The sequence below is a fragment of the Microtus pennsylvanicus genome, chromosome 2 (assembly GCF_037038515.1).
Source record: "Microtus pennsylvanicus isolate mMicPen1 chromosome 2, mMicPen1.hap1, whole genome shotgun sequence".
NCBI classification, from domain to species: domain Eukaryota; kingdom Metazoa; phylum Chordata; class Mammalia; order Rodentia; family Cricetidae; genus Microtus; species Microtus pennsylvanicus.
This window is the reverse complement of record NC_134580.1, coordinates 33234408-33251856: the sequence shown is the minus strand read 5'-3', so window position 1 is coordinate 33251856 and position 17449 is coordinate 33234408. Positions and strand designations below refer to the sequence as shown.

The following is a 17449-nucleotide window of genomic DNA, read 5'->3' as shown; positions in this document are numbered from 1 at the left end:
AGGGATGACCCAGATGGAGTAGAGATCTGGAGACCCAGAAAGGCCTGAATCTCGGTCATCTGAGTCACTAGTTCCCATGTCCTGGCATTAAGTACAGACAACAGACAGTCTAGAAGTCTTTTTAGTCAAGGAAGAATAGGGCATAGAAAAGTCTGGGGAAACACCAGTACAGGAGCTTTTGAGTACCCTTCCCTTCACCCCAGAGGCCCTTTTTGGAACTCAGTTACATTTCCCTATTCTTGCTGCTCCTAGAAGTGTTTCAAGTATTTTTAAAGGGATTGGTTAAAGACTGGGCCTCCCCATACACTTCAGAACCTATTTAGACACATCTGCTTAATGCATGCCCTAAACAGACAGAAGTCATTGCATCTTTAATCTTGTTCTTCTTCGTTTTTATTTGATATGACAAAATATAGTTTCAGAAAGGACCTGGAATCAATAAATAGTTGGGTGACTGCAATGGGCAGGAGGGTGAGAAAGTCATGGAAGGAAATTCAGGATAGCAAAAAGCCTCAAGAATCACTTGCTAGGGTCCAAAGGCAAGAGACCCCAATAGTTGAGCTAGGTAGCAGGCTGGGGCTGTGAACCTGAGAGTGCATGCAGCAGGCCAGGCTGGGGAGTTTCCCGGGCTTTGGGAGGGGTTAGAAGGTTTGGAGAGAACAGACAACTTGGGGGGGGCTACGCCACTTTCATTCATCTCCCCCTTTCATATGCAAATCATTAATAAGTAAGAATGAGTTTAGAAACTATAAAGGTTAGTTGCTATAGAAAAGCGCCCCGAGTCTGGTCATACCTCTGCCTGGCACCCCGAGTCTGGTCATACCTCTGCCTGGCACAAGCAGCCTTCAGCGGCCTGGCCAGCAGGAACAAAGAAGAGGGTGAGGTGGAGGTCGGGGAAAGGGGTTGCGGGGCGTCTGTCTCACCTTAACTCAGGCTGGCCTCGCCCGGGCTAGGAGCCGGAGGGGCAGCCCAGGTTGAGGTTCATCCAGCACTGGCCCGCTGTAGCCCGCAGCCCTCGGGAAAACCCTACACGAGTGTGTCCTGGGCCTGGGGTGTTCAGCTGAGCCGAGGTGAAATGGGCAGAGCAGACGGCCCTGCGGAACCCTGGGTCGATGGGGATTCGGAATGCCAAGGAAATGCGCTTTTGTTTGGAGGCCTGGAGCCAATGCTCCAGCCTCCGCCCCAAAATCTAGAAGGATAAAAACCGAAAAGGAAGGAAGCAGGGATCAAAAGCCGACCGGGGTGCTCTCTGAGGGCTCCCTTCTTCCTCTAAAGAGCCTCTTTGCTCTTCATTTTGGAGTCTTTCTTCCACTTCATCCTGCGGTTCTGGAACCAGATCTTGATCTGTCTCTCGTTGAGACATAAGTTGTTGGCGATTTCTATGCGCCTGCGGCGAGTGAGGTAGCGGTTAAAATGGAATTCTTTCTCGAGTTCCAGGGTCTGGTAGCGTGTGTAACTGGTTCGGGACCGCTTGCCATCCGTCTCTGGAACATAAATCCCCCCAAGCCAGGAAGGGTTGAATACTGAGCAACACTTCAGCGTCCCACCCCAGTCGCAGTTTCCCACCGTGGTCGGAGGGGGTGGAGGTGAGCGCGGTGGGACAGGCCAGAAGGGCCTTAGGCGGACAGGCCCAACCTCGGGAGAAGCGCCTCCGCCTGGGCAGTAAACTTTCCACCGCAGCCTTCACTCTGCGGCCGGAGGGGCTGAGGGGGGGTGGGGGGAAGAGGGAGACCCAGGCTCGGACCGAACAATAAACACCCTCGAGATCCGAGCACCGGGGACCCCCCTCCCGCCCCTCCCGAGTCGCTGGAATCCTCCGGAGCCGCGAGCACCGGCCGGCCGGGCTCCGCAGGGGAGGGAGGGAGCCCGCGGGGGGATCCCCACTCTGAAGCCCCGCGCTCCTCACCCTTTGGATCCCTCTATTTTTTTAACTCCCTCCCTCTCCCCCAAAAATTGAATATTGCCTTTTATACACGTTTTGTTCCTATGATCCAATTATGTCGTCGTAAATTTGGGCGCACACAGCCTCTAAGCCTTTTAGTGGACAGTTTTACGAGCCATTGATGCCTGAATCGTAAAATTTATGGCCGCAGGTTTTTTTTCTTTATTTGCCCCGCATGGCCTATAAAACCCAGGCGAACCCGAGCGCGCAAAATGAAGTCCTAAAGTTTACCGTGGCTCATGTGCAGTTTGGTCATCCACGGGTAAATCTGTGGCGGGGCCGGTGGCTGGCTCAGTCCGGAGGGCTGCCCTGTCTGCGCCTGCTCCTCTTTGATCTCCCCACTGCTCTTAGCTCGCTCCTCCAGCGCCGGGCGAGCCGCCTTCTGACTGTACATCCCGGGGTTCAGAGGAGCCGCTTCGTCTCTGCCCAGAGCGTGTCCCGGAGCGGCCGCGGCGTTGCAGGCGGGGCGGTCGGGGTGAGCCCGGGGGTTGGCAGCCATGTCTACCCCGTGGAGAGAGTTGGAAGGCGCAGGCGGTGGGAAAGTGATGCTTAAGTCCAATCCGCCGTAGCAGTACCTGGATGCCTGCACCTCTGAGGCCGATCCATAGTTCCCACAAGTTTGCATGTTATAGGCAGGGATATTGGGGCTCTGCTTATAGAATGAATTGGCTACGTAGGAGCTCATGGCGGGGAGGGCCCAAAAAAATTTCTGCACCCTTTTTGATTAAGGGTGATTTGTGACTCTTTGAAGTTGAGGGTTTTTTTGTTCTCCAAAGTGCACAATTTATAGGTGGAGATATCTCTTTCTTTATCCTATGCGCTCTTCCCAAATAAGGGAGCCTTAAATAGAGTCACGTGACTGGAGCGGCCACTCATAAATTTGGCTTGATGACCTCCGGGAGGTTAGTGATGGAAGCGGGCGAAACGCATCTTGATATGTTGGCAAAGCCCAACCCGGGTGTGTGTGTGGGGGGGGGGGTGGAGAGTGAGGGAGAAAGGGAAGCAAGGGGGAGAAAAAAAATGGTGCTTGGAATTGGGGGGTGGTCGGGACAACGAGCTCACAGCGACACCTGGTGCTTACTTGGAGGAATTGCATCCTGAAGCTTCTCTTGGCAGCTGGATTGTAGAGAAGTTGCTTGTTGGACAAACTAACCCTTGAGCTGGCCTTAAAATTTTGCCTAAATTTGAGAAAAGATGAGGCCTTATTTAGGATTTACACAGGTGGTTTTATAATGGGTAGTGCCAGTTCCCTGCCCCCAGAGACTTCCAAACTGCAAAGATGACTGAGCAAGGGGGTTGGGGTAGCTAAAGTCTAGGCTAGAGAACCAAGAGGGTGTACTTAGGTTCCCTACACTAAAGATCCAGAGCTCTCTCTTGGGAGGGTTGGGCTAAGCTCTGCTGAATAGGAGTTTGTCTTCTCAGCTTGGAAAAAATGAACTCAGCCTCTGGGAGGTAGGCAGGATGGAGGGAGGGCTCTTGAGTGAGCAGAAGCTGCCAGAGAAGTTCTGAGGCTGAGGAGGGTCCTGAGGACTCTGGGATGTGATCGGAGGGACCAGATGGACTTGGGTTGACTTCACTAAGTTAGGAACCCTACAGGGGTAAGAGGTACCATTTCCATGTGTGTAAGCAGACACAGTGGGCTGGAGGACCCTCCTACAGCTGCGATCCTTGTGGGTACTGATGCCCAGAATTTCAGACAGCAAACAGATGACCCTCTAGGGCCTGGAGAGCATGATTCAAGCCGCTACAAATATTACGAGCAAGGCACAGATAATGACCTGCTTGTAATCTTTTAAGAGTAGGCCCTTAGACCAGGTTTCTCAGCAACCTCAATCTAGAAGGCCCCTAGAAATTTTCTGGACTCTTCAGAGGCACAGGGTGGGCAGTCCAGGCGACTGGGCAACCTAGACAGTCTTTGGCCAGGGTTTCTCCAGTCTTTGGTTCCTTTCCCCTCCTCTCTTAATCCCAAATCTTGCTCTTTGCTGTCTGCTTTTCCCCAGAATCTCTCTGGCTCGGCCAGAAGTGCCCCTCCCCGCTGGTGGAAGCTGGGGGGTGAGGGCTGTGTCAGGGACGTGAAGAGTCTGCAAAACTCAGGAGGATTTTTTTCCCCTCCGGGAGACCTCCCACCCCCACCTCTCCCTTTAGGCTCACTCAGATGTCTCTGGCGAGGCTTGGGGAAAGAAGGCTGGAGTCTAGAAACAGTTAGGGTCCTGCTGCCACCTCCCCCCCCCCCACACACACACAAAAGAAGCAAGAACAAGATAGGCTAGGGCTGGAATGAAGAAGGAATTTTGTCTGGCGGGTCAGGAGTTCCAGCATAGGCCAGAACTCAGTTTCCAGTCTTTCTCCTTCGAGATGTCTTTGGATCAGTGTTCAGTCCCTGCGGACTGACTCCAATACCTCAGTCCTTGGCTGCCAGGGCGCTTCAGCCACGTTTTGCAACAGCCGGCCTGGCCTGGCGGGTTGGGGGCTTGCTTGCAGGTCCTCCTTCTGACGCTGCTGTCAGGCGGGATGGAGGGGGCGCGACCTGGTGCTCGGATCAGGCTCCTTTTCTCGCCTTTAGGGCTTAGGGCTCAGAAGCCAAGGATTCCAGGCTCCTACAGGCGGGAAGAAAGGCCCGCGTGGGGCTTGCAGCCCAACCGGCTCACTCAGGCTTCCCCGCCCCCAGCGAAAGTCCAAGAGGCCCTTTTTCCTCCTTTTCTTTTCCGGGGTGTGTGTTGCTCCTCGTAGGGGAGGTCCCAGAGGCCTCTCAGCACCCCAGCACAGCCAGGAGAACCCAGAGACAGAGGCTCGGCGCCTGGCTGCGGGGCAGGCGAGTGTGGAGGGCTGGCGGCAGGCCGTGGGGAGCTCTGCTGCAGGCCCGCAGGCGGGTGAATGAACAGACAGGCGGATTATAAACTTTTAAAAATAATATCAGTTTTATTAAATATTCGAGAACGGATCCAGAGGTCGGATTTATACAGAAGGATAACACGAGGGGGTTTCTTTCTTTCTTTCTTTTTTCTTTTCTCCTACTGGCTAAACAAACGTCATTCACTTTTTTTTCTCTTTTTGCTATTTTCCCTCTTTTTTTAATCCTTTTAAAAATGAAATCGGAACACTGACGGTACTAAACATAAATATAAATACAGAGACCACAAATACAGCTAGAAATATTCACACAGAAACGGTCACAGTTCGTAATATGCCATAATGACCCCCAGGAATCTTTAAATACAATTTGCCTGGACTGGGCATTTGCTGGGGCAGAGGGGTTGTGCAGGAACTGGGGAGAAGCCCGGGATGGAGGTGGGGGATGTTGTAGGGCCAAGGCGCGCCCTCCTGAGGCCTCCCGCCCTCCGGCTGCCAGGCCGGGCCCTGAGGCCATGGAGTGGAGGCCCCAGGCCTAGGAGCCGGCTATCTGCGCGGGGGCGAGAGTTCAGGGCCTCGAGGTGGGGAGAGAGCCTAGGGCTCAATTGGAGGGACGTCAGTAGAGTCTGAAGCGTGGTTCAGGGACAGTGTCCCCAAGGCCTGGGCAAGGGAAGGGGCCTGCAGATAAGCCGAGAAGGAGCTAGCGAGGGGAGCTAGAGGAGGAGGCCTGTGAAGAGTTGTGCAGTGCGGGAGGGGGTCCAGAGCTGACTTGCAGGTCCACGTCTGACTCCCTATTTTCTTTTAGGAAGTCACAACACACCAATTGTGCCAGTGATAAATACAGAGTATGTGACTCGGGGAGCTGGGAGGAGCAAGGGAGGAGAGAGGGGTGCAGGGTCCTGGTCACTCTTTCTGCTTCTCCTCTTCTGTGTCCTCCCGCTTTTCCTCTTTCCCGCCCAGGCTGTCGGCGGCTGCCCCTCCGCCGCCCCCCGAAAGCGTGGATGTGAGATTAGATTCTTTTTTCCACTTCATCCGGCGGTTCTGGAACCAGATTTTGATCTGTCGCTCGGTCAGACACAGAGCATTGGCGATCTCGATGCGCCGGCGCCGGGTTAGGTAGCGGTTGAAGTGAAATTCCTTCTCCAGTTCCAGGGTCTGGTACCGGGAGTAGATCTGGCGGCCGCGCCTCCGGTCTGCTCCGTAACCGACCCCTAGAGATCCGGGCACAAAACACACTAGAAACAATCAACAAGGCCTCCTCTGAAGACATTTTCGCCTAGCAAAGTCCAGACTCTTTCTACTTGACCCACAACTCGCGGGTTTTCCCTCTTTTACTCTGCCCCACCCCCACTGGGGGTACAGCCAGGACCCCAACTTCATTCAGTCTTCCCACGAGGTGGGAGATGTGTGTCCCAAAGAAAGCTGGGGGGCGGGGCTGCATGTCTAAAAGCTGAGTTTTCGTTTTCTTTTTTTCTCTTTTTAAATTTCTATTTTTTTTTCTAATTCCAACTACTGGGGATAAGGGCCCCATCTTTCAAGGACTGGGTTTCCCCCCACCTTCCCCAAAATCCTGGTTCCCTGAAAAGTTCTCCCCACTTCTATGCCCTCTCCTAACTCCCCCCTTTCTCTCCAACCTAAAGAGACTTTGGGGGGCTTCCCCACCCTCTGTCCCCTCCCCTCATCCCTGCCCTGTTCCTGCCCCCTCAGCTCTTCTTGGAGCCTTCCAATCCGTCAGGGACCGAGGGGGCCAGGCCCCTGCGAGCCAGAGCGGAGGTGAGCAGAGGGGGCTGAAGAGGGGGCCCTGTCTCGGTGTCGGCGAGGAGACGAGCGTGATTGTTTTTATGGGGCCATAAAAAACTCTCTCCGCCCGTTCTTCTAGGGAAGCCGGTCATAAAGCCAGTTCAGTTTATTTAATTTATATCTCGGAGCTGTAAAACTCACCACTGTGCGAATTCATTCGCTGCATCCAGGGGTAAATCTGGATACTGGCTTTCTGGTCCTGGGGCGCAGTCCTGCCCTGCTCAGAACTAAAATCCTGAGCCATTGAGGTCTGTGTGTTATGTCCTAAGGTGTTTTGTCTGCAGTTTGAGAGCATGTCTTTCTCCTGGTAAAAGGAATTAGATCCATAGTCATACGGCCCCCGGCTGGAACTGAACACGACATTCTCCTGTGGCGAATAGAAGGGAGTCGAGTAGATCCGGTTCTGAGCTACAGCTGCTCCATAGGTCGAGAAATGCCTCACTGGATCATAGGCGGTGGAATTGAGGGCGACGTTGGGGAGGACGTCCTGGCCCCCGGCGAGGTGGCAGGATAAGGAAGGGTTAGTGAAGTAGGAATTCATCCCTTTGCCTTTACCTGGTCGGGCTATGATTTCTTTAATATTTATTTCTGTCTCCAGTTTGTACTCGGAACTAGATGGTTATAGGGACGGCTCCAATCCAGGACAGACAAAATGACAAAGTCAGCTGACCCCCTTCTAGCCAATCGCAAGCAAGATGTCAAGAAGGGGGAAAAAAATCGCTTCTGCTTCTGTTGATTCCCTAGTTGAGACTAAGTGTGTGCTTTGAAAGTAAGACTTGGATTTCCTTTAAGAATATATATGTAAGGGAACTGGTGTTGGTGGGGTGCAGGTCCGTGAGCAGGGCCCCTACCCTGCTGCGGAAGGAAATCTCTGCCCCAGCTAACTTTATTGTGCTCTGGCCAAATGCAGATCGAGAGAAATCCTTGCGTTTTCAGTTCGATTTCATCTTTTGCATTTGCCCCTTTTCTAACATTACATCCTGGTTGCTTCATCTGAGGAGATCCTTCGCAGTGGGAGGAAGTTCTCAGAAATTCTACAAGACATTCTAGCTTGCCACTCATGAAGTGAGCCCCATCACTAGACAGCATATTTTTCCAATAATTAAAAAAATCAAAAGGAAAGGGAGATTTCCTGAAACATGGTGCACAGAGGAAGACAGTGTCGCTGAGTCTTGGGTTAGAGGATATGTCCATCTGAAGGGTGACAAGTTGATCTGAAGGGTGAGACCATGGGGTACAGTGGGGTCCTGAAGTAAGTAGCTACTCTTTTCTGCCTCCCAGTCTAGTGCTCCTCCCCAGGTCCCTTTTTGGGGAAACTCCTGCAACATTTTTACTTAAAAGAAAACATTTATAATAATACATAGACACACACACACACACACACACAGAGAGAGAGAGAGAGAGAGAGAGAGAGAGAGAGAGAGAGAGAGAGAGAGAACCTCTGAGATTCTTTCTAAAGACATCAACTCCTGTTTATGTTGGTGAGAATTTATGATTTGGAACAAGCTCAGGCCAGTGGGGTAGTTCACATACTATGCAGCCTGAACAAGGAAGGGACTGCCATGAACAGTTAGTTATCTTCCAGCAGGCTCAAGCCACTGCCCAGGTCACAAGACCCTATCTGCTCTGGATTCAGGAGTGGAGCCCTGGACCTGAGCTGTAAGCCTAGAAGACCCTGGGAAAGGACTCCTGGGCAACCTGGGTTCTCACCCAGCCAGTCACCTCTAGGTGCTCAGAAGCCCTTACCTCCATTTTCCTCCCCACCTTGAGGCTGAGCATAGGGAGGAGATTAGAACAGAGCAGTTTGTAAGGCTTCAGGGAGCTGCAGTAAAGTGAACCAAAACAGCAAAAGGTGTGCAGCTGGGGTTTCCCTCTGGTTAATCCAAACTGAATTTCATATCGACATAGGCTGGAAATACTTGCAGCTGACAAAGGGAGGCTGGCAAGGCACAGGAAGGAAGCAACAAAAACTCACGTTTTCCCCCTCACTATTTTTTTTTTTTTGAGCCTGACTATAACAAGAACCCGGATGCTGGGTTTTATGATCTTTTCCTTCTGTGTAACAAAGCAGAGTAATCAATGGGCAGCAATAAAGCCATAAACGGGACTACGCTGAGGAAAAAAACTTCATCTTCTGTAATGTTAAGGTTTCCCTGGAGTGTGGGGGGGGGGCGGGGGGATAAAGTTTAGAACCTAAAAGCAGACAGTGTGTAGGAACTAGTGCAGACAAAATGTTAGTTAATACATGAAACTCTTTAGGGAGTTGAGGAGTCTTCCTGCCAGACAATTTGTGTTGGCTTTTTAAAAATCCAGCCCTGCCTTTGGAAAAGAGGGAAACTGCTGGAACTTAGGAGAGCAGAAGAAAAATCCCAGTAATTATGGAAGTTTCTATCCCTAGGACTATACTATTTTCTTTCCAAGATGAAGAAGACAGAGGAGGAGGCAGAGAGGGATTTTAAAAGTTATCTCATCTGGGGGGTAGCATAGCAGTTGCTCCCCCAAACACAGACAGTAGTGTGTTGCTTTTTGCTTTCCAATTCATCTGTACTTGAATTCATGGCATGTCTGGGCAGAGGTTTCCAACAGCTGGCTGAGTCTCCAGTCCCCCTGGAGGGCAAGAGGTAGGGAAAGAGCTAACTGAGGGGAGGGTACCCTGGGGCTTAGCTAGGGAACAAGTCAGTGCACTCCTGGACACCAGTAGCCTCTTTTCAAAGTTCCCAGCCTCCTGTCTGCCCCGAGGGTAGCGGTGTAACAAGTAGAAGCCACAGCAAGAAAGAATAAATTTCCCCCCTATTTCAGAATGAGATTGCGAGAGGGATAAATCATGTCAGTGGTACTTCCTTCAAGATATTAAATTGTTGCAATGTAAAACAAATTGAATGATGGAAGATAGGATGTCTTAATGAAGTTTTGTTTTCCATAAGTGTGGATTTTTGTGTATTTTTAAATCTCTTTTATGGATGAGTTGGGGGAGGGAGTGACCTTAAAAGAAAGAAGGGACTTTGAGGGAAACATTGCTACAGTCCCCTAACAAGGATGCCTAGAGCCCCCTCAATCATATCCAGAGATGAAAGGGGCCCCAAAGTTGGGGAGATTCTCTTTTGGGGCCTAAAGGTGGTAGGCTCAGGGGTGGGCGACCCAAGGAGCAGAGTGTAAAGTCTCAGGCCCGGAAAAGTTAAGTGTTTTATTACGTCCCAAAACAGAGGCAGAGACTGAAAGGTCTCGCCGATTTAAAATGAACAGAAACCAGCTGCCTGGGGCGGGGGTGGGGACAGAAATGCTGGAAAGGGGAGACCAGGGAAGGCAGAAATCAAATATCTTCCCATTATCTAAAGACTTTGGGGGTAAATTAACTCCCAAAACACTCTCCTGCATTCCTTTCTATTCCTAAAGGAGGAAAAGATCCCATTTCTTTTAGTTAGACCTTTAATCATGCTGCTGAAATTTACTCGGAGGATGGAGGATTCTCTACAAGGGGGAGAGCAGATCAGATGAGTTGATCTTCCCTCCACTGGGTAATAGTTTTTCCTTCTCCCATCTTGTGCTCTCTCCTCCCTTTGCGGAAGACTGGCTGTCTATGGGGGAGGGGCCGGGGCTTGAGTTTTTCTAAATATATTTATATTTTCCTGTTAAATTTGTCTGAAAATAATTATGGAAGCTCATCAGCAGAAGCAAGAACAGATGTTTTATTAAAACTGCAGTGCAGCTCTGTAAATATGCACAAGTCTTGGGAAGCAGGGAGACTCCCATTCTTTGTTTCCATCAAAACACAAGCTTAGAGAATCAGAACAGCCCCCCATTAGGCCCGTCGGCCCGCCTGCCCGGTCTATGCCGTACTGTGCGTGGGCTTTCGACTTTCTGAATTAGGCATTAAGAGGAGACTTGGTGTCAAGAGCAGATTTTCGCTTTGGGAGCAGTAATTACTGGATTTAAAAACAACATTAAAAATCTTAGAAAAGGAATAAAGGGGGAAAAGTTGCCACTGGCCACTCCAGCCACCCACCCCTGGAAACGTGCTTTCCAGGGGTGCTAATTATAGGAGAGGAATTTACTGCCTGCTTCTGAGGCCTGAGTGGGTGTAGTCACTGACCTGGAGGCTGAGGGCTGCACGTTAGGGGTTTCCCCGGATTTCAGTCTTTCGGGAGTCTAAGCCAGGAGAAAGGTAGGGGGTCCCTATGGCTGTGAACTGGGAAAAAAGGGAGGGGAGACTGGGACTCATTTTTAGGATGATGTTATGGGCAGTCCTCATCTTGCCTGCCTCTGCTTTCTTCTCTGCTCTGGCAAATAAAGTCATTTTGTGTGTACAGACATTTGAGATGAGCCTGGTGAGATCTGGAATTTTTATTCGGGGATATTCTTCGGTGGAATGTCCTCTTTTGTGTTCTGCAGGTCTCCTCTCTCCCTAGATCTTCTCCACCTCTGCAAAGACGTCTGTGACTGTCTCTAGCACTGACCTACTCCATTCCTGGCCTCGGAGCCTAGCCTAACTACATGTAGCTCACTCCAACGCGGCAGTAGGAACCGCGGGACTCCAAGCTCCCTCGCCTGCCTGGGCTCTTGGAAGCCTAAAAGATACTGCAGCTGCAGGACACTGCCCCTCCACCACCTCCAGTTCTTGATTTCCAGCGACACAGAATGGTTACCCTCCTCGGCCCCTTTTGTGCCACTGGGAGCGAGCTGAAATCCCTCTTGCAGAGAAAGCTGAGTTCAATAATTGTTCAGCTCACCTCACAATCGCACTATTTGGTTAAGGCTTTGTTGTTCTAGAGTTCAGCTAGCTCTACCGGCTTATAGCTAAATTAAAAAAAAAAACTTAAAAAAAACCCTATTCCAAATGTCTGGTGTTTTGTGAACAAGCCCCTTTGATCTCTATGGACCTCGGAGGAAAAGAATTGCAAAGAACGCTGCAGGCCGCCAAAGAACCTGAACGGAGGTCTGATCTGCTTGGGAATGCCAAACAGGGCTCACCCAAAAGGCTCCCAGTTTTTTCTAGACGTGTTAAGGAAAGATTTCCTAAGGCATACGCCCTCTGTACATACTGTGCACTCCAAAAAAGAACGCTGCTTTCAGAAGTCAAGCTTAGACACTCTGGGAGAAAAGTGAAAATTGACACACCCAACGCAGAGACAGATTCAGTTGTAGGAACTTGATCTTTGGTGACAAGGCTTGAGCTCACCAGCTGAAGGAAGTTGGGGTGTCCTTGGTGAGTAAGGAGGGAAGGAGAAAAGGACCAGAAGGGTCAGCTCTGAAAACTTGCCCAAATAACTCTAGGGCCTGTGCTGTGGTTCAGCCGCCCTTTGGACTAAGAAGAGGTTCTGAGCCTTCAAAGCTGCTGTGTCTTTACCGCAAGTCAGCACAGGAGAAAGGTATGCAGAGCAGCCCTGCTAACTGAAGGCCTGTTTTCTCTCCTTCCTCTGTTTCTGTGAATCTCTGCCTGACCCTTCCTAACTTACACTCCAGTTACCGCTACTGCCATCAGCAGACACAAAACCCCTTTTTCATGTCTGGCTTCTCCAACACTGACTTAAAGTTCAAAAGTAAACAGATCCCATCACACTGAGACCCCTTCAGGCTTCCTCTGGAAAAAATAATTTCTGACTTTTAGAGACCAGGCCCTCAAGTCTCCCACCTTGATACCAAAGCAGCAGAAATATCAGCTGAGGAGAGGATTTGTGAAAAGCATCTCATCCCTACTGAGAGTTCAGCTGCCTTGGAACATTTCAGAAGAGCAAAGCAGTACTTGGCCTGGAAATAAAAATCATGACCCAGAATACTTAGGGTACTTTGCATTACCCAAATAGAGCCTCGGGAGGCTGCCAGGTGAGGAAGCACAGACAATGAGGAATGTACTATTCTATGCTAGTCCAAAGGAGTCTCAGTCTCTGGTTCTTCCTCAGCCTTTGAATGGAGACCATTACTTGGGAAGGTTTTGGAGGTTAATGAGAATTTAAAACTGGAGAACTTGGCATTTACAGTGAGTTGCCATATGGAAACTATGTAAATCATAAAACTATGGCAAGAGTTGTATATATGAGTATGAAGCCCCCTCTTACCCGCCCCGTTTCTTCTCCTGGCCTAACTTCTCCCACTTGGAAATAAAATGTTATTATGTTCTAGAACAATAAGCCAACAATGAAACCTCATAGTCATTTCTCTATAAATAAGCTTATCCTCTATTGTCAGCAGATCTGAAAGAGGCATTTAATTCATCCTGGTGAAAGAAGGAGAGAGATGGGGAGAGAAATCATTTCAGAAAAAAAGAATATTACTGTAGTGATACTATTTTAGAGTTGATAGCCAGGATCAAAATTAAAGACAAACATCGACCCTTCTGACTCTACACCTGACATGACTAAAGATTTATAGGACCCTTACAAAAGGGGAAATTTAATTTTTGTAGGATTTGCATAAATTCACTGATATTTTGGAGGGCTGAGGAGAGAGAGGGGTAGGCGACATGCTTTATCTAGTTTTATGATTCTACTAACATTACCCTGACTGAAAATCCAACCACATATGTCTGAGAGAAGCTCAGGCAGAAAGGAATGGAGGAGCCAGGAGGAGGAGGGCAGAGGAGCTGGAATGAGCTTAGAATCTGTGGCCCCTTTCCAAACAGTTACCAAGGTGAAGGAAGAAACGCTGCCATAGGAAAGAGAAGGAAGGTTTGGAAATCTCCCCAACACCAGGACACGGGGGGGGGGTTTATGGTGTCTCCATAATTCCCCTGTCCCATAAACAGCGGCAGTTTTTAGAACAATTTCTGCTCCCTTTGGAAGGGGAAAATGAGGGAGCGCATAAGGGCGGGAGGGAGGGGTGTTGAAAAAGGGAGGGAGTTTGAAAGAGCCCCGCACTTTGTTCTCCCGAGCGAATCTGCTGGTTTGGCGGGTCTCTGGCGCAGGGTGGCAGCAGACAAAACAAGTAAACAAGGCACAGACACAATAAACAGGGGCGTCTGACAGCATTGGCACAGGCTGTGGGATACTTAAGGGGCAAGATTCTGGGTTAATGTCACCCCAAAGTCGGTGTCACCAGAGTAGGAAGGGCCTGAGGTCACTCTCTGTTATTGAGGGAGAAGCTTGGAAGAAAGGCTGCGAGGAACCTAAGAGCCCTGGGAGCTCCACAAAGGCCACCCAGCCCTGCTCCTGCCCTCGCTTTCCACTGACATTCGTATTTCCTTTTAGTTCTGTCTGTCCTGGAAAAGCTGCAAAAGGGGCCAATTATTTCCCAACAGTGGCCCATACTCAGGCCACTGTATTCTAGAGGGGCCTCTACCAGCCTTCTCTCCTAGTGGGCCTCTCTGGTTAAGGTCACTGAAAAGATTAAAATGTACCCCCATCAGTCTCCAGATCTGGGACCTTCCAGAACTAATAAGCCCTTCAGACAGTCAAATCTGGCATGAGGAAATGAGCCAGGGAGGCAAAGGGTGGGGGGAGCTATTCACAAGCACCCTTGCCCCTCCAGGTTTACCTTCTCCACAAGCCCTTTCAATCACCTTGGACTGCAGCCACCCAGACTCCTACCCAGAAATCATCTTAGCCACTATAATCCCTTTGCCATCCATCCCTATGAAGGTTTTCAGTCTCCAGGCCCAGTCCCGGCTGCTCAGAATCACTCATAGCCTCACAACAGCTATGAAAGAGTCCAAAGACTTCACTTTCAAGATGACTGGGTTCTCCTTGGAAGGCAGCTTGTGAGTTGGCAGACTTCTTAGGGAGATAAAGAGAGACAGCAGACGGATGTAGTATTTCTCAGGCCAGAGACTGGATAGCAAAAGCAATAAGCCAAAGCCCTTGTGGCTTCTTTGGATTTTTGCAAGCCACATACTCTGATTCCAAAACACATTTCCACCAGAAATGCCCAGAGGGCCTCCTCCTTGTGCCCATCTCTCTCCTAGCCCAAGCCTTCTCAGCCAGAGAAGGCTAACAAAATTTCTCATGCACATAAACACGGTGTTGAACAAATACAGACATGGTAATATATAGTTAAAAGCACAAGAAAATACGAGTCTCTTTATATTCCTCCCAGAATCTGAATTGGTATATTTGAGACTATATAATAAATATATAATTCCACCAAGCCTGGTTTCACAACACAACAGCCAGGTCAGCAAGGTTGCCTTCTCCAACCAAGGTCAAATTCTGTAGGGATCACAACTGTCAGAAAGAGAGGAGAAAGCATTTGTTCTGCCCCTTTCTGCTAGGAACCTGGCAGGAAACACAAGGGATGGCAGGGCTTACAAAGCCTCTTAAGGGGCAGATCTGAGCGTGCCCAAAAAGTGAGCTCAGAGGGACTGCTGCTAGGTCCCAGGCTCTTGGGAGGTTGCCAAGCCTTGATCCACAGAATCCAGTGACTGCCTAGCCTCAGCTTTGAGTGTGCAGAGTCCTTGAGCAAAATTCTATTCCTAGTTCCCTGCCTATTATTAGAGAATCAAAGGAGCTCTCCTAAAGTGAGGAACCACATTCACACAGAATTTGGCATGCAAGGAGGTTAAGGATCGCCACTGGTGCCCCTCTTGAGTTTCTGCCGCAATGCCAGAAAAAGAAAGAACCAAGGAGCAGAAAAGCGAAAGTAACTGGCGAGCATAGTGCTGTGTTGAGGTCTGATTTATCCCTTGGCCAGGTCGGGAAAACTTGAAAACCAGGACCAGTCACTGGCTTCTCCACCTGCCAAGGGAGGGGGCTAGGGGTGAAGGGTATAGGAGGGGTGAGGGGAGGAAGGCTACAGGGTTGTAGCCAAGAAGGAACAGGAAATCAATAAAAATATAAAAACACCTCAAGCTGGTGTTTTTGACGGGCACTCTCGCACCCTAGCACCTCGATATGGCTATTAGCACATCCAGCTAGATCCCCTGTAGGCCTGGAGAAATATCCCAGCCTAGCCCAGGCCCGCCCCTCGGATGGGAGGGGGCCTCTAACATCCCAGGTGAAGGAATCCACTCTGGCCTGAACAGCCTTCTCCCAAAACGGTTTTCTTTTGGGGTGGAACAAAGGAGACTTGTGCCCCTGAACATTCCCTCCCACGTCATTGCGGCCATTAGCAGGGACAAGGTCCGACAAAAATACAGGCAGAAGAGAGAAATAGCGGCCTCACCGATCGGCGGTTCCCACTGTACGCCAGGAAAAAGGCTCACGTTCCGGCCTCCAGGGCCCCTCCACTGTCTCAACGCACGCCCCTGGCCCTTTTCAGGTCCCACAGATTCCCGTTCTGGTCAGCCCTAGCCTGGTTCCCCCGGGCATCCGTCTCGGGGCCAGGCTCAAGCGGCAGCAGAGTGCGCGGCAGCGGAGCAGGCGGCAGGCTGCGCCCATTTGGGGAAAGCCTAGCGCTTTTCTTGGTCATAAACAAGGAACGCGAAATTAGCCCCTCGGCAGACGCCTCTGCCGACACACCAGCCCTGTTGGGGGGTGGGGTGAGAAAGGGGAGAGAAAATGCCATGTCTTCCCCCGGGAGAATACCTCAGAGGCCTTTATGTTGACTGCAAAGGGGGAATTTTGGGGGGGCTGGGGAAGGGAAGGTGATTGTGGGGGAAGGAGAGAGAGGATTCACTATAGGCTCAACTCAAAGGATTTGGTTTGAAAGAAGTCGTATTGTATTTTTAACAATTTGATAAAAATGGGTTCTCTACCCACTCTGCCCCACCCCACCCCACCCCACCCCACCCCACCCCCGCGCACGCAGGCGACGGGTCTGGGTTTAAACAGGAAATCGAGCTATCCCCTCCCCCACACTGCTAGGCTAAGGCTCTCTCAGTAGAGATTCTGGGGGAAGATGAGGGGGAATTGACCCTACTGAAGGTGAGTCTGGCTCAGCGTCTGGGCCCTCGCCAGGAAAATGCCGAGTTCCCAGCTCTAAGGTGTGTCTGTTTGGGTGTGTAAGCATTTTGTGTGTTTTGTGTGCTCTTTATAAACACAATCTCACACTTTACAGGGTCGCCTGGGACCCAGGCCTGGGAGCAGGGCGGGGTCATATATCAAACTGCAACAGTCAGGGCCACGTACATTTGGAAGAAATTAAGCCACTGTGTTATGAAACCATATGTGTCAAGTTAAGACTATACAACACTCCATTAGCACCAATTATGAGGAAGATCCAGCATTCTCCGTGCCACCTTAGTCTGACGCCCTTTCCGAGGAAACCCCACCCACCCCACCCATAAAGTGCACGCGGGCTTGCAGCACCCTCGAGGCCCTGCGGACAAGGCCTGGTCTACACCCGCCCAGCTTGAAACCTCTCTCATTCCCACCTCCACCAGGACAAGCCGGGTCCTAATCTAGAGCAGCTCGGCGGGGTGCGCAAGAAAGTTAGTGTGGCATCCCGGGTGGAGGGGGCGCAAGTGGGGGCTGAGGGCGCAGGACTAGCGGGAGGGGGTGGATAGGTCGCTTTCTTGGCGCACTAGATGGCTTTTGATCGCTGCATTCCCACCCCCACCCCTTCCATCCCCAGCGTAGGGCGCCTCCCATCCTTCTACGCGCCAGAGTGGGGGCGGGAGCAGGGGTGGGCAGACTCTCTCCCCTTGGCTGACGCACACCAGCCACCAGCCTCCCCCCTAATTGTCAATTAACAGGCTCAGCCGCCCGCTTTGCTGCGCCCGCTTCCTGCTCCGCGGCCCGGCCCTGGGCTCACACTGCGCATGTGTGAGGTCTAGTTTCTAGCTCTTTGGGAAGGAGGGAGCTGCTGAACGGGGAGGGGGCGCTGGAAAGTTTGTTTGGGGTTGAGGGGTTGACGTTGCTTAGGGAGCAGTGGGCCCAGCCTACAGATTCTTTCTACTGTCTTGAAGTTTGAAATTCCAGGCCACCACAACCCCTTTCCACCAGTCAAGCTCTCTAAAGAGCAGGTATGATACTGTGGGCTGATATCAGA

The 17449-nt window shown here is 50.9% G+C and overlaps 2 protein-coding genes across 3 annotated transcripts; both read right to left on the bottom strand.

Annotated features, from left to right (window-relative positions):
• Window positions 1-1025: 1025 nt before the first annotated feature.
• Hoxc5 (homeobox C5) lies at window positions 1026-2627 on the bottom strand. Its single transcript, XM_075963599.1, has 2 exons — window positions 2174-2627; window positions 1026-1484 (listed from the first exon to the last, which is right to left on the bottom strand). Exons 1-2 carry the CDS (start codon window positions 2625-2627, stop codon window positions 1270-1272), a joined length of 669 nt encoding a protein of 222 aa, XP_075819714.1. The 3' UTR covers window positions 1026-1269.
• A 2237-nt stretch (window positions 2628-4864) lies between these two features.
• Window positions 4865-15962, bottom strand: Hoxc6 (homeobox C6). Of its 2 annotated transcripts, XM_075960839.1 has the most exons (3): window positions 15683-15962; window positions 6734-6896; window positions 4865-6003 (listed from the first exon to the last, which is right to left on the bottom strand). In XM_075960839.1, the coding sequence occupies exons 2-3, from the start codon at window positions 6885-6887 to the stop codon at window positions 5696-5698; spliced, it is 462 nt and encodes a 153-aa protein (XP_075816954.1). In that variant the 5' UTR covers window positions 6888-6896; window positions 15683-15962; the 3' UTR covers window positions 4865-5695. The 2 variants fall into 2 exon arrangements, with proteins under 2 accessions (XP_075816954.1, XP_075816952.1); XM_075960837.1 differs by lacking the exon at window positions 15683-15962 and having other exon boundaries at window positions 6734-9955.
• Window positions 15963-17449: the final 1487 nt, after the last annotated feature.

Excerpts from the sequence above, each read along its gene's own strand:
- Hoxc5 (XM_075963599.1), bottom strand. The coding sequence starts at position 2,627 with ATGAGCTCCTACGTAGCCAATTCATTCTATAAGCAGAGCCCCAATATC. Across the intron at positions 1,485-2,173 it reads CAAACTGCACATGAGCCACG|AGACGGATGGCAAGCGGTCC; the intron begins GTAAACTTTAGG and ends TTTATGTTCCAG.
- Hoxc6 (XM_075960837.1), bottom strand. The coding sequence starts at position 7,133 with ATGAATTCCTACTTCACTAACCCTTCCTTATCCTGCCACCTCGCCGGG. Across the intron at positions 6,004-6,733 it reads GCGAATGAATTCGCACAGTG|GGGTCGGTTACGGAGCAGAC; the intron begins GTGAGTTTTACA and ends CCGGATCTCTAG.